The 14,123-nt window shown below is 57.5% G+C and overlaps 1 protein-coding gene across 2 annotated transcripts in view; it reads left to right on the top strand.

Moving 5' to 3' along the window:
* Positions 1 to 14,123, top strand: part of TRAPPC10 (trafficking protein particle complex subunit 10) — an 86,460-nt gene that overhangs the window by 41,615 nt on the left and 30,722 nt on the right. For both annotated transcript variants that reach the window (XM_042903268.1, XM_042903267.1), the window contains exons 7-8: positions 1,158 to 1,405; positions 13,633 to 13,779. In XM_042903268.1, the coding sequence (XP_042759202.1) occupies positions 1,158 to 1,405; positions 13,633 to 13,779 (395 nt within the window). The remainder of the gene's footprint in view (positions 1 to 1,157; positions 1,406 to 13,632; positions 13,780 to 14,123) is intronic.

The following is a 14,123-nucleotide window of genomic DNA, read 5'->3' as shown; positions in this document are numbered from 1 at the left end:
AAGTCAGACAGTGTGATAATGAGAATAAATAACTTGACGTCAGGCAGTGTAATGAGCGCGGGCCGCAGGAGGGGTTGTGGGTGAAGGGGCAGAGTGTGACGCTAGGCGCTGGGTGATCTCGGACAGTGTGGTCCTGGAGGCCGTCTGAGGAGGCGGCACCGGCACAGAGGCCCGAGTGGAATGTGAGAGGCAGCCAGGCGAACGCTAGGCAGGGGGCCGGCCGAGGGGCCCGCTGGTGGAGGCTCCCGGGGGGGTGGGTGGGCACCTCCCTGAGTGTGCACTTGGACAGCTCTCTATAAATCCCGGTCAGTGAAGGATGCTGTTGTAAGTTGGCACTCGAGATGTTTACTAACGTCAGCGTGCCAATACGGAGTCATACCCGGTGGGAACATAGCCTGAAGAAATGGCTCTCTTTTGGAGTGAGTGAATAGATTCAATTTTTGCCATATGGATCGAATGACTAGTTATCATGGGCTCTTATGCTTACTTTAAGACCGTGTTTGAGTCTGGCGCTGTCCGTTAGAATTGGGGAGCCTCGTTGCAAGGTTTTGACAGGCAAGAATTTTTACCTTCTGCCCCCCACTACTACTCCTCCTTTGTGCCTCCTGTCCTTCCTCTAGGAGCGTGATTTAGGTAGCTGACGCGGTTGAGTTAGAGACAGGCGTGAGGCCTAAGGACGGGTGAAAATGGGTGAGGGAGACCCAACAGACAGCACGGTCACGTGAACCGGCTGCTCTCGGCGCCCGGGCAGAGGGGAGCCGGCACAGCGTGCCCCAGCCCAGGCCTCGAGCCTTCTCCCGGAGCTGGCCGAGCGTGGAGCCTGGGCCTCCCTGACCCCGAGCCCGGCGGTCTCCCGTTGCCTCCCGACCTGCTCGTGACCCCCTGGGCGCGGGACGCCGGTGTGCCTCGTGGCCCGGGCCCGCTGCCTTGCGCCTGTCCTCAGTTGCCGCGTACCGGGCGGGCCGCGGGCCGTCACTACCCGGTCCGCACGTCTCTAGACCGGCTCCGTGCCAACGCTGAGGGGGCGGACCGGTGGTGAGGGGGCGACCGGTTGTTTGGCTGCCCGTGGGTACCCGGGGTCCCGCAGCCCCGAGCGAGAACCTCGGCGAGGTGAAGTAACGTGCCGTCAGCGCCTTTCGTGATGTGTGTCTGTTTAGATGGTGCCAACTGGCTGACTTTTTTCTGCCAGCCGGTGAAGAGCTGGAACGGACTGATCCTCCGAAAGCCCATAGACATGGAGAAGCGGGAGTTGATACAGAGGCAGGAAGCCACCCTGTTGGACCTGCGCAGTTACCTGTTCTCTCGCCAGTGCACCCTGCTCCTCTTCCTGCAGAGGCCGTGGGAGGTGGCCCAGCGCGCCCTGGAGCTGCTGCACGGCTGCGTGCAGGAGCTGAAGCTCCTGGAGGTGAGTCCCCCGTGCCCCGTTTCCCCGCTGCCCCGTTGTTCAGACGCGGAACTCCGAGCCCCGACACCGGGCGTCGGCCCGCCGGTGCCTGGCGGAAGAGTTCTCTCTGTTTCTGAACGTTCTTAATTTGTAGCGTACCGTTTGGTCCCCTTTACGTGGATTAACCGCTCAAAAGTGTCATTTCCGCTCTCAACGCGGTGGAGTTCGTGTGGCCCGAAGCAAGGTGTTTCTTCATACAAGCTTTTCAGGTGCCTTTGGCTTATTCTGGGGGTCAGGGCCGGGGGGCGGAGGGGGCGGGCTGCTCTTCCCTGAGAAGGAGAGCTCACCTGGCGGGCACGCAGCGTTAGGTTTTGTAGGTGGACCTTCGTCTTACTGCAGAACCGCCTTTTTGTCTTGCACGTGAACACACGGGTGGCACCGTGAGGGACGCACACCGGCCGTGCCTCGTGCGTTAGCAGCACGGAGTCTTGGCCGGGTACGTCGTGAGCGCGTGTGCGCACGTGCGGGTGAGTGGGGGAGACCAGGCAGTGAGGCTCGACGCTGTGCGTCGCTGGTGAGGCGTTTGCCTTGAAGGATGGCCTCCCTCCGGGCCCGCTGCGCTCGCCCACGGCCCCCGGCCCCCGGCCCCAGACACGTTGCAGTGAAGTAAAGGGAACTTTATCGACGGTCTCGTGGGGGGTGGGGGGGGTCCTCACCTTTTTTGTTTCTTTACCCGGAAAAAGGCACACATGCACATATAGAATCTTGCACACAATTTCAGAGGATTCGTAGACACCCCCACCCACCCCACCCCACCCCACCCCGTTCCCCGGTTAAGAACTAAGTGAGTGTTCGAACTGCATCTTACAAATGAGGAAAGTGGGCCTGGAAATGGTTAGACTTACCCAGTAACACAGCGAGTCTCAGCATCAGACCCTCCACGCCAGACTCGCGTTCTTCTGTCACACCCCTGCCAGCGCGTCGAGGGCCGCAGTTGTAAGAGGTCCTGGCGTACAATTGTACTGCATGAGCCGAACCACGGTGGAGTGTCTTTCATTATACGGTGACTTGGATCCTGTGTATCCTAGAATGCCAAGTAATAGCCTTAACACTTAGTTTGAATAATCTTAATTTAAACAATCTTTTTTTTACCCAAATGAAATTATTTTAGTTGATTTCTAAAGGAGAAATGCTTAGCCTAGCTGAGCCACAAACTCAGGAACGTAAGAATTTGTATCAAATTATTTTTCTTGCCTAGATACCTAATCGAGCAAATGAGGGAAATAGCATTTTCCACCTTGAAATGATACTCTTTTGGCTTCGTCTAACCACGTAGACTTGGGTGATCTGCTTTGGCCTCTCCGATCTGACCGTGCAGACCAGGGGGCCGTGAGGTGACCATTCATTAATTGGACAGGGCTGTCTGTGTTCGTGTGCCTAGATACTTCACCTGATTCCGAGATTTTGTCACCTTAGCGGATGGGGGGGAAAGCAGGGTGTGTGGGAGAGGCCACGCAGTTCACGCTCAGTACCGTCAAAGCGATGACCCCAGGAGGGTTATTAGGAAGCACTGTCTACGGCACAGGGCACGGGTGGGAAACCGCGGAGGGTGGTGCAGCCAGTCTCTAGTGCTGGTCCCCCGCCTGTCACAAACCGAAGGATTTAAGAATCTGTCCGAGAGGCTTTCTCTCGCCTTAGGAAATTGACCAGTCCCGGCACGGCAGCCAGTCTGGGGCTGGAGGAGACACTGGGAGAGTGGTGAGGGCTGCTGGCCCTGCAGGGAGGGAGCCGGGCCCCTGCGGCCCCGTCCTTACGCCTTCTGGAAGCTGGAGGGCGGGAGAGCCTGCGGAAGCGTTAAGTACAGCTCCCCGGATCTGGGAGGCCTGCCCGGGGACACCAGCACAGGGTAGGCATGGGGGGACCATTTCCTCAGATGCCGGCTCCCAGGTGTCCTGGTCCCACCACGGATCCCTTCTTGTCCCGACGCACCAGACGGGGCCAGTGGGCTACACGGGGACGTGCGTGGTGGCCCGCTCTTCCGTGGCCCTGCCGCCCACCCCAGCTCGTCTCCCGAGCGCCGTGATACTTCTGGCCGTGGCAGGGGTACGCGGAAATGGGGCACCCTTCCGGCTGGAAAGAGGCGCGTGAGCAGCAGGTGGCATGGGCTCTGTCCGGAGCCGCTCCTGGCTCGGGGTCGGCAAGTCAGCCGGAAGCGGTAGGATTCTGCAGGCTCTCGTCCTCCCCGTGCAGGTGCCCCGAGGGCTCGGCACCTGCTCAGTGTCGTGTTGTGCACTTCACAGCCCTTGCGGTCACGTTTCCGCTCCCTTCTTTCCTGAGTCAAGTGGTCTTCGTCGTCGACCGTTCCTCCGGGGGAGGCCCCCCCGCTTTCAGTCACGTTGACTGCATCGCACCTCTCCGGTTCTGCCGCGTCCTGCTTGCTGTGCGTGGACCACAGCTGGATTCGGGGCGGGGACACACACCCCACTGTCCGCGTTCCCTTTCTCCACGCCAGCGACCCACCTTCTCGTTCCCTCTTCTCCGCATGCCGGGCCGTCCCTCGGCGTCCCCGCCGCACGAGGGCCACGGGCAGCAGCCGGGCCCCGGAAGTGTGGCCTGCCGGTTGCACCGCGCGGGGCCCAGAGCTGCCGACCTCCTTTGTCGACTCTGCTCGCCCCACGGCCGAGCCTGCGCGGTCCTCATGCGACACCCGCTCTCGCGTGGGGTCAGCCGTCCGCTTGTAGCTGTCCGCTGGGAGCTTGTCCCTGTCCCGTCCCGGCAGTTTGGCCGTAATCTCGTCGTCAGGTGTCCTTGTGAGGGTCGGCTTTGGGGAAGACAGTCTAGCACAGGCTGGGAGGGGGGGCTCCGGAGCCAGACTGTCTGTGCCTGGACCCCACCTGCCCCTCCCCGCCGGGGACCTTGACTCACTCACCCCTCAGGGCTCACCTCTTCCGTCCGTGAGGTGGAGGCAGCCCCGTAGCCGCCATTCGGGTGGTGAGGCCTCAAGAGGCGGCGCGCATCCAGGGGGCAGAGCCGCAGCGCCTGCGTGTGGCCGCCCTTCGGACATGACTTGTCATCTCAGCCTCTCTGGAGGTTGGTTTTGGCCGAGGGAGAACACTGGTAGGTCCCGAGTAACAGTTTCTCCGCTGGCACTTACCGAGAAAAGTTTACTCTTAGGATTTCTTTTAAGTTTTTGTAGAGACTTTCAAAATCCCAAAGACCCCAAATCAGTTACGTTTTCTGTACATGTAATTCTACTCTAAAAAATAGACTCGGTTCCCGGCGTGTGGGATAGCTTTTTGGTGGGGTGTTTCTCGCATCCGTGTCAGTGGCCAGTGCGGAGCTGTGGCTCTGACCCCCGCCGGGGGGGCTTGCGACGGTGCCGTGTGCGGACGGAGAGGCCGGCGACCCGGCCAGCTTGCAGGCTGGGCCCGTGTGCGGCTCTTTTGGGGTCAGGCCGCTTTTGTGAAGTCTGTTAAGCCTGAGTGTTACACAGCCTGTGTGTGCATTTCCAATTACGACATATCTTTAGCAGAAGACGCTGGTACGTTTGCCTTTGTGATTTGTAAAACGTGTCCTCGTAACAACCGCCTGGTTGATTTTAGCCATTGACGTAAAGTATCTTCTTTGAGAGTCGGAGGCCGTGCGGTGGCCAGATGCCGTGGGAGCAAGCCCCCACCTCTGTCACGGGGCCTGGCATCCCACATCACGGGTGCCGGTGAAGAGCCTGGGCCAGCTCTCGTTCAAAATGCGTACGGCTGGGGATTGGGCCTGCCCTGTGAGCCCTGAGGGATCGAGAGGGAACATCCCTAAAGTATGCCAGTGCTGCGCGAGTTCAGATGACGCTTTCACAGGGTTTCTCTTTTTTTTGGACAACATTCAAAAAGATTTTCTCTCCGTTTACCAAAAGTTGAATATATTCTCTATGTAAATTTGGAAGGTAAAGATAAACATACAGAAGAAAATGTCACTGCATGTCCTGACGGCAGGAGGTTTCCTTTCTGGTCTACGGCCTTTCTGTCTACAGAGAAATGGAGTTGTTTAATCAGTCCTATTTTGAACATTTGAATTGCTCAGAATTATTTGCAATTTGTGTCAGTGTGTATTCTCATCCATTTGTCTCTACGTGATGTATTCATGCAAGTAGACTTGCCCTTTCAAGGACACGTGTTTTTAAAGCTTTTAGTGTGCATTGTAGAACTGCCTTCCAGAAAGATCCTCCCATTTTTCAGTTAACCGAGCAGTTCCTATTTCCTTGCATTTTTGGTAAGAAAAAAGGTAATAACGTGCAGATATTTTAGTGTTTACCAAATTATGAGTGAGAATATAAGGAAGATATTTTCTAGAAGGCCGTTATACATTTGTTACAATGACTGCCCAAATGATTTTTTAAAAAACGTGTCCTCCATGGGGCGCCTGGATGGCTCAGTCGGTGAAGCGTCTGATTTTGGCTCAAGTCGGGATCTCAGGGTACATGGGTTCGAGCCCTACGCAGGGCTCCATGCTGACAGCTCAGAGCCTGGAGCCTGCTTCGGATTCTGTGTCTTCCTCTCTCTCTGCCCTCCCCTGCTCACGCTTTTTCTCTCTGTCTCTCTCTCTCTCTTTCAAAAAATAAACGTTAAAAGTTATGCATTAAAAAATAAAATAAAGTAAATAAAAACGTGTCCCCCTCAGTACCGATTTGTCTTTTGTTGGGTTCGGTTCTGAGTGTGTTCACAGGGTAGGCCAGGAAGGCTCGGGATCCCAGAAGAGTGACCTGGTCTAGAGACTGGCCGGAGCCATGCACAAGAGGCCAATCGTGGCCAGTCTGCCAGTTTGTGAGCGGGGGCCACGTGTGCTAGAAGCTTCCACATTAAACTGGATGGAACAGAAAAGGCGTGCCTTCCAGGCCGGCCCCTAGGATTGGTACCCCGAGGTTCGGGCTCAGCAGAGGCCAGAAGCAGAGGTGGAGCTGAGGGGTGTAGCTCCGGGTCGCTGGGCGTGTCCTGCTCCAGGCGCTCCGCGGGGCCCCTCCGTGGACAGGTGGAGTTGTTGCGTGACCGTGAGCCACGCGGACCTGAGCTGGCCGAGCAGCAGGAGCGGACGGGAGGACAGGTGAATGCCAGAGGTGTTGCCGAGGAAGAACCAGTGAGGGTTGGTGGCTCTCGGGAAAAGAGAAGAGGGGCTGCCAAGAGTCCTTCGGGAATCAGTCGATGGCTGCAGGGCACCGGGGTAAACACGGGGTGGGGGGGTCGGGCGCGCAGATGAGGAAGAACTCGGGAGACCCGCGCCCGAGGGCACTGAGCCAGCCAGGTGAGCAGAGCATCAGAGATCGCTGTCGCCAGGCGGTCGGGGCGGGAGGAGTGTCGAGGCCGCAGAGGCCGCAGCTCTGCACGGCTGCTTCAGTTCAGTTCGGCAAACCGGACTGGCGCCTGCCGTGTGCTAGGGAAGATTTCTAGAGGCGGCCTTGTACGAGCTGGGTCGGAAAGGACTCTTCCGTTCAGCAGGCACTCCTTGAGCACCCGGGCTGTGCCGGGCAAGTGTTGTTCTGGGCCCTGCATTTTCAGCAGAGAGCAAGATAGACCAAACCCCATCCCTGGGAGCCTGCTTTCAATAGAAGGAGTAGCCCGAGGGAGAATTTGCCAGGCGGATGTGGCCTGTGGCGGGAGATGCGAGCACGTGTGAGGCAGAGGAAGTTTTACTGAAGGAACTCGGACGGAGCTCAGTCTTGCTGGAACTTAAGGGACGAGGCAGGCCCTGTCGGGAAGGCTGCAGAGGTGCTAGAAGCTGGGTTTCGAGGAGATGATGGAAGTATTTGTAGGTCACCCTGAAGCCTGGGCTTTGTTCCACAGTCCGGTAAGGAGTCGCTGCGGAGCCATGGCAGGCGAGGGACCTGGCGGGGCAGAGGGCAGAGGGAGGCCAGCGATTAGATGGAGCAGGGAGGAGAGCCAGGGACTGAGGGCGTAATCCGGTGGGGAGGACAGGGTTCAGAACTAGAGCACTTGGGGCACATTTAAAAAAAAATTTTTTTTGAGTTTATTTTGAGAGAGAGCGAGCGAGCACATGAGCGGAAAAGGGGCAGAGAGAGAGAATCTCAAGCAGGCTCCGTGCTCTTAGCGCAGAGCCCGACACGGGGCTCCAACCCACGAACCGTGAGATCATGACCTGAGCCGAAATCAAGAATCGTTTAACTGAGTCACCCAGGTGATCCCATCGGGGCACATTTTATTTGTTTATTTATGTTTATTTTTGAGAGAGAGAGAGAAACTGTGTGAGTGGAGGAGGGGCAGAGAGAGAGGGAGACACAGAATCCGAAGCAGGCTCCAGGCTCTGAGCTGTCAGTGTGGAGCCCTGCGTGGGGCTCAACTCAAGAACCGTGAGATCACGATCTGAGCCGAAGCCAGACGCTTAACCGACTGAGCCACCCAGGCGCCCCTGGGGTATATTTTAAATAAATGGATTCAAGAAAAGTTATTCTGTGTGTCTACTAAACACATGTGGAGATAAATCTTGATCTCATACCTCACACAAGTAATCCCAGGTGGAGTTTTGGTCTAAGCACGAAAGGTGAAACAGGGGAGCTTCTGGAAGATAGCATGGGAGAACGTCTCCATGGCCTGGAGGCCGGCAGGTATTTGTTACCCAGGACTGCAGAGTGACAGGCCGGACTACACGGAGATCACAACTTCTCTTCTACGTGCGTGTGAACGCCCAGCATCGAGCGAGTGAAGAGGCCGCGGAGTTGAACCCCATGGGTTATGCGGTCAGGACCGGCTCTGGCCCGGATGCAGAGCCCCTGCAAATCAGCGAAAAAAGACTGACAGATCAGTAGAAAAATAGGCCGAAGAAGATACCCAAATGGCCGAAAAGCATACGGAGAGGTACTTCATCTCCTTCATCACAGTGAAAGCAGACTGGTGGCAGAGAGATGCCCACACGTGGCCGGGTGGGACCCGGTGCCTCCCTGGGGAGAGCTGTGCTGTGCGGCAGTGCCCGCCAGGGCGAAACACACACGCACCCCGGGACCCAGCCGGCCGCCCCGGCGTCTGCACACACACGGACGCACAGACACACGGACGTGCGTGCCCCAGGAGATGAGCGCAGAAATGCTCGTGGCAGCAGGATTCGGAATTGCCGGAAACGAAGTCACCCGGATGTCCGTCACGTACAAGGGACACAGTCGTGGTCTGTGTGGGCAGTGGACTAGCAGACAGCAGCGAAAACAGATGGACTTGGACACGGGAGCGAAACAAGTCACACGCGGAGGAATATGTACGTTTTAAATCCGTGTGTACAACGTTCAAATTAAGCAAAAGCAGTCTGTTGTGAAGCGTCTAACCAGGGATGGGTGTGCAAAGGGGATGGCATCCGGCGGGGCTGGAGGGGGCCGGTGGTGGGGGGCACTGCGCGTGTGATTCTCCAGCAGGGGGTGGGCACGCTGGGGTGCTTAGGATGCTATGTTTTTAGTGTTTGGTCTTAGAAAAAATGTAAGTTTAACAAGAATAAAAAGAATGCCTTTAACTTGAGGCTTAGAAAATGGTAAAACAGCTCTTGGGTTAGCAATAACAGCGGTACAAGGAAAGGGGGGGCTTTAGGAAACTAAAGAAGAAACACCGGTATCCCCGATTTTCCCAAGTTTGCTTTACAAAGGGCTTGTCTAGGTACCTGTTCTCACCGACCAGGAGAAGTCTCGGAGAGGCTTCCTGCTTTTAGGGAAGAAAACCTGAGAAGCGTCCAGTCTGTTCTGCAGGGGCCGTAGCCGAGGCGGCGTGCACCTGCGCGGCCCCGGGACCTGCACGCAGCTCCGCAGCCTCCGGCCGCCTCAGCTCTGAGCCGTGTCCCTGAGCGCCGGGCTTGATCGCGACCGATTTTGTGCACGTTAGCGAAACGGGTCCCGGGGAGCAGAAGAGCCTGAGAGGTGGTTTTGGGGTCTGGAAACGCTCGGAAACTTTTCCACGTAAATTAGGGGTAACCGCGTGTTCACTTTATGCCGTTCAGGACTTGCCGAAGGCCTCATGGGAACGCTGTGCCTGCGGATAGTGGGTGACACCTGTATTAAGAAATCAGTTTTAAAAGTCTGTCGTTTACAAAAGAGGTTCTCCAGAAGGCCCAGAAGTCTGTGGACAGGTGGTCAGCATCCTTCTTGTTCCATCCTTGTCAAGAGCTGCTGAGCCCGCCGCCCGGTTCCAAGCGACACGCAGAGCTGTGGCAGGCTCGCCTTCAGCAGAGGAGGGGCTCATCTTTGCTGGGTTTGGGCGGCGTGGGGTTGGGGGCTGTGGGTCTCGGGGGGCTGTCGCCACCTGGGTGAGTCCCGTGGCACACTCGAGTGTTTGTTGACGCACGTGTGTCCCCCAGGGGCCGCCACACCCAGACCGGCCTGCAGAGGCCAGCGGGGTTGTTTGAGTGGGTTTAGAGCTGGATCTCGTGGAGACGTGCTGCCGTGGCTGTAAACAAGCCCTCTTTCCCAGAGTTCGTGGGACTTTGCAACAATTCTCAAGCTGTACCACAGCGGACGGAAAGAACGTTTAGAAAAGACTGACGACACCAGACAAACATCGGAACTCGCACGTGCTGATACAAGTGCGAATGTGTGCGGCCGCTTTGGAAAACTTTTTGTCACTGTCTGCTCAAGCTGCGACCCGCGCCTGTCCGCGGACTCAGCAATCCCAGATTCCTAGGTACGTGCCAAGAAAAATGAGTCCCGCCGAAAGACAGTAGGAGCTTGTGAACTGGCAGGAGGGTCTGACCTTGGCTGACGTCCTGGCTTGGGTTCCCTGGAAAAGGATGGAGCCGGTGCGGTTGTGTTCCAGACAGCCTGGCTTAGGACCGGGTCACCAGTCGCCTGGACCGGGAGGTGACAGACGTCTGGTGGGGAGCCCGTGTTCTCAGCCCCCCTTGACGGCGGCTCTCGTAACCGCCCCTCGCCGAACCCGTGCAGCTGTTACCAGAGACCGTGGCTCCCGTGGGCCGTGAGCATCCCGAGAGGCCCAGTGTCGATCTCTCCTCCTTGCCCTGATGCCGCAGGGATCCCTGCAGGAGAGGGGCACCTAATGCTGCTCGCCTTCTCCTCCCATGTGGATTGGTTCCGGGGGCTGGGGGTCTCCCGAGTCTGAGAAGGCTGCTCCCCTAGAGAGGCGGGCAGCACTACCAAGAGTTTTACCCGTAGTAGCCGAAGCCCGGAAACCACCCCAAGGCCTGCGGACGGGCGGATGGACGCATACGTTGTGGCGGATCCGTAGGAAGGCGTACGGCCCCGCAGTAGGAACAGGCCTCTGACAAGCCTGGCAAGGTGGGATTGCACTGTCCCGTCCGTTCCATGTGATTCCGCTCACGGGAAGGGCAGCAATCGGGCAGAAGTCGCCGGTGGCGACAGAGGACGGAAAGGGGTTCCTCTTGGGGTGGGTGCTGACCGGGAAGAGGGCCTCGAGGGGACCTTCTAAGGAAACCCAAGTGGTCAGTTCTCGATTTGAGTGCTGCTTATATTTGTACAACTTCACGGAGCTCTAAACTTAGGATTTGTATCCTTCACACATCTCCCCGTATGTGTTCGTAACTTAGTTTTTTAAAGCAATGAGGAAAGTATGGCTACGGTTATATTTTAAGCGAAGTTTGTTTCACGAGTGTTTCTGGAAGTCTTAGATGAGCCACTTCTGAAGTCCTGGCTGCCGGAGCCCGGCTCTGTCAGGCCCGGAGATGTGTTGAGAAGCATGCAGAGGGTCGCTGGTCCCTTTGGGGTGTTTAGTTGGGATTTGCTTGGGAGCCAAGACGGACGGACACACGTAAGAAGCAGGGCGAGAGGCCGGTGCACCTCGAAGCCCGAGATCAGGGGGCACTGTGAGGTGCCGCGGGCCGTGCCGATTAACGCGCACGTGTCCCCCAGGAGGAGCTTCCACGGAAGAGGGCGTGTGCCGGGAAGTGCCAGGAGCTGCGGTCGCCTCTGCGAAGGGAGCCAGTGAGAGCGCTGAGGTTACCGAGCGGACCTGCGGGAGCCAGGGAGGGGCCGGCTGGGGGGCACCCGTTCCGGTCCCGGAACAAGCGCCGGGTCTGGGTAGTAGAGCGCCTCCCCTTGGTTCCTGTGCGGCACCTGCCGGCCGGGTCGCTCTGCTGGCTCTGGCCTCCGCCGCGGCGCAAGTCGGAGCTCCAGCAGCGGCCGGTGGCTGCCACGAGTGCTGCTCTCTTTACCCCCAGAAAAGCTGCCGCTCACTGCCCCTACTGCTTTCTCTTACACACCGCTTTCCAGAGGGCGGTGCTTGCTCCTTGCAGAAAAGAAAGATGCCAGGAACATACCTATTCCACGGTCTTTCCATGAACTAAAACCCTCATATCGCGGCGTGTGCCTCTTTAGGGTCTGCACGTGCACGCGGGTGCCCTCTGGGTGCCTCACTCTCAGGTTCTTGGCCACTTTCGCTCCCCCCAGCAAGTGCTCCGATCCCGGAAACCTGCCAGCCCACACCTGGCCCTTCTCAGTGTCCATTGCCCCATGGCCCCTCCTAGTGCTCCCCCTGCTCCCCTGCAGCCCTTCTCGGTGCTCCCCTGCCCACGTGTTCTCTCTCAGAGCTCCCCCCTGCACCCCTCACTGTGGTCCCTGCCATGGTCCCCCCGAGGGCTCCTCCCTGCAGCCCCTCCCGGTGCTCCCCCCACACGGCCCTGTCAGTGCCCTCTTTAGCAGCCCCTCTCAGTGCTCCCCGCCATGGTCCCTTCAGGTGCTCCCCTCCCAAGGCTCTCTCCCTGTGCTCTTCCCTGCGGCAGCCGCCTGCTGTGACGACTGGGGTTTCCCTCTCCCTCTCTGGGTTCGTCCGAATCAGAAGCACGGTGCGCAGCCTTGATACGTGCCCTTTATTCTCGCGGGCAAGTAACCAGTGTGTGCCCGAGGAGAGGTGGCGTTCAGCAGAAGTTTCCACAGAACGGCTGCCTGTGGTCGCAGGGTCTTGGAAGGTGACAGTACCCGGGACGTGTGGCACCTAGTTCGCAGGAGGGCCCGCCGAGCCGAGTCAGCTGACTGAGAGCCCACCCCGGTTTGACTGGGGAGGGAGGGACGTGCCCCATCAGGCTCCCGGGCTGTGTCCTGCTGACAGTTCTTCTGCGCGTCCCTGCGTGTGGTCCGTTGTCTCTGCCAGGTTTTCTCCTCAGACATCTAAATGGTTCATCTCATTTTGCAGAGACGGGGCAATTTGGCTTTTACAGGACCATGAAACGGCACCCTGGTTCCTTCTAGTTGGTTCCAGGGCCTTTTATTTGTGCTCAGGGTGTGTTGAAGGAGGCTTTTTGTCAGCGTTAGCAGCTTCCCTCGTCACCTGGTGTAGAATTACCTCTGACGTTCCCATTTTTGAATAGTTCATATTAACATATCTCAGCAAACTGGGATACCAGATGTAAGATCCCTCATGACATTAGTGCCGCCAAGAAAACGGTCGGTCCTGTCAACTGTATGTGTTAGATGCCATCGATGGGAGACACATTCCTATTTCAGAGGTGCTTAAATGTGGGAAAAAGTGCATCTCAGAATTGGTTCTGTGCAGTTGATGGTTTTTTGTGTATGCGGTAATGTAATATTTATCTTACTGGTCCTTTAACGGAGAGGCTCAAATACACACAACAGTCGAGAGGATAATGGGATGAACTTCTGGGTGACCCGGCCCCAGCTGCAGCAGACGACCATTCTCTTGTTTCATCCGTGTCCCTGCCCACTTTCCCCTGCATTAGTTTTAGGCAGATCTTAGACATCATGTTTTAATTGTGGGTAGTCGTTCACTGTGTATCTCGAGGCAGCAGGAGTTCTTTTTAACAAACATAATGACACCTGAGAAGATTACCACGTCGTATAATTCCCGAGTGTCACCTGACAGCTACTTGGTGTTCGCATCTCACGTATGGAGCGTGATCTTTCTGAAATGGGGCCCGGTGCTCATCTGAGGTCCTGGCCTCTGCCCTTTGTCATGTGGCCTCTTCAGACTCAGAGTGAGTGTTGACAGTCACCCTTTTTGTGGGCTTCTTTTCTTAATGATCTTTCCAGAACATATTGAACGTTCTATCCCTGCCCGGTCTCTCCTGTCGTGGGAAATATAAAACCAAATACCGTGTTTGGACGTAGGTCACCCCTCCCCTCGCCGCAAGCGAGCCGATGGGATTATTGTTCCGTCCCTTCTCTCCCCTGATAGTTTTGCAGATGGCGGCCCGTTATTTGGGCCGCTGCTTGAAGGGGCGCACTAGGACGTGGGGGTTCCGGTGCCTTCCCTGGGCGCTGTCCTCACGGCCACACTTACACCCTCCAGGTCTCTGTCCCGCCTGGCGCTCTGGACTGCTGGGTGTTCCTGAGCTGTCTGGAGGTGCTGCAGAGGATAGAAGGTTGTTGTGACCGGGCACAGATAGACTCGAACATTGCCCACACTGTGGGCTTATGGAGCTATGCCACCGAGAAGGTAACTGCCAAAGGCAGATGTGGGCGTTGTTCGTGGGCTGTGCGCCTGGGGCGGACGGGCCGAGGAAGCTGTTTGGAGAAGCGTCCGCTGGGTCACTGCACGGGCCGTTCTGGTTCCTTCAGGGCGTGTCTGGTAGCAGGGATGCACCAGATGGCTCCCTGACTGCTGAAGATGTTCCCCGCCAGGAATTGGGGGAGGGGGTACGAAGAAGGGTGAAGCCGGAAGTGTGTAGAAATGCAGGTGGCTTCTGCTTAAGTGACTGACGGTCACCGCGTGTGTGCAGAGGATGGCCTGCTGGCGTCAGGGTGGCCGGGCGCAGACTGGGCGGGAGGCCTTGGGAGGCT

Source organism: Panthera leo, chromosome C2, assembly GCF_018350215.1.
Source record: "Panthera leo isolate Ple1 chromosome C2, P.leo_Ple1_pat1.1, whole genome shotgun sequence".
In the NCBI taxonomy this organism is placed as follows: Eukaryota; Metazoa; Chordata; class Mammalia; order Carnivora; family Felidae; genus Panthera; species Panthera leo.
This window is presented reverse-complemented; position numbering and strand designations above follow the sequence as displayed.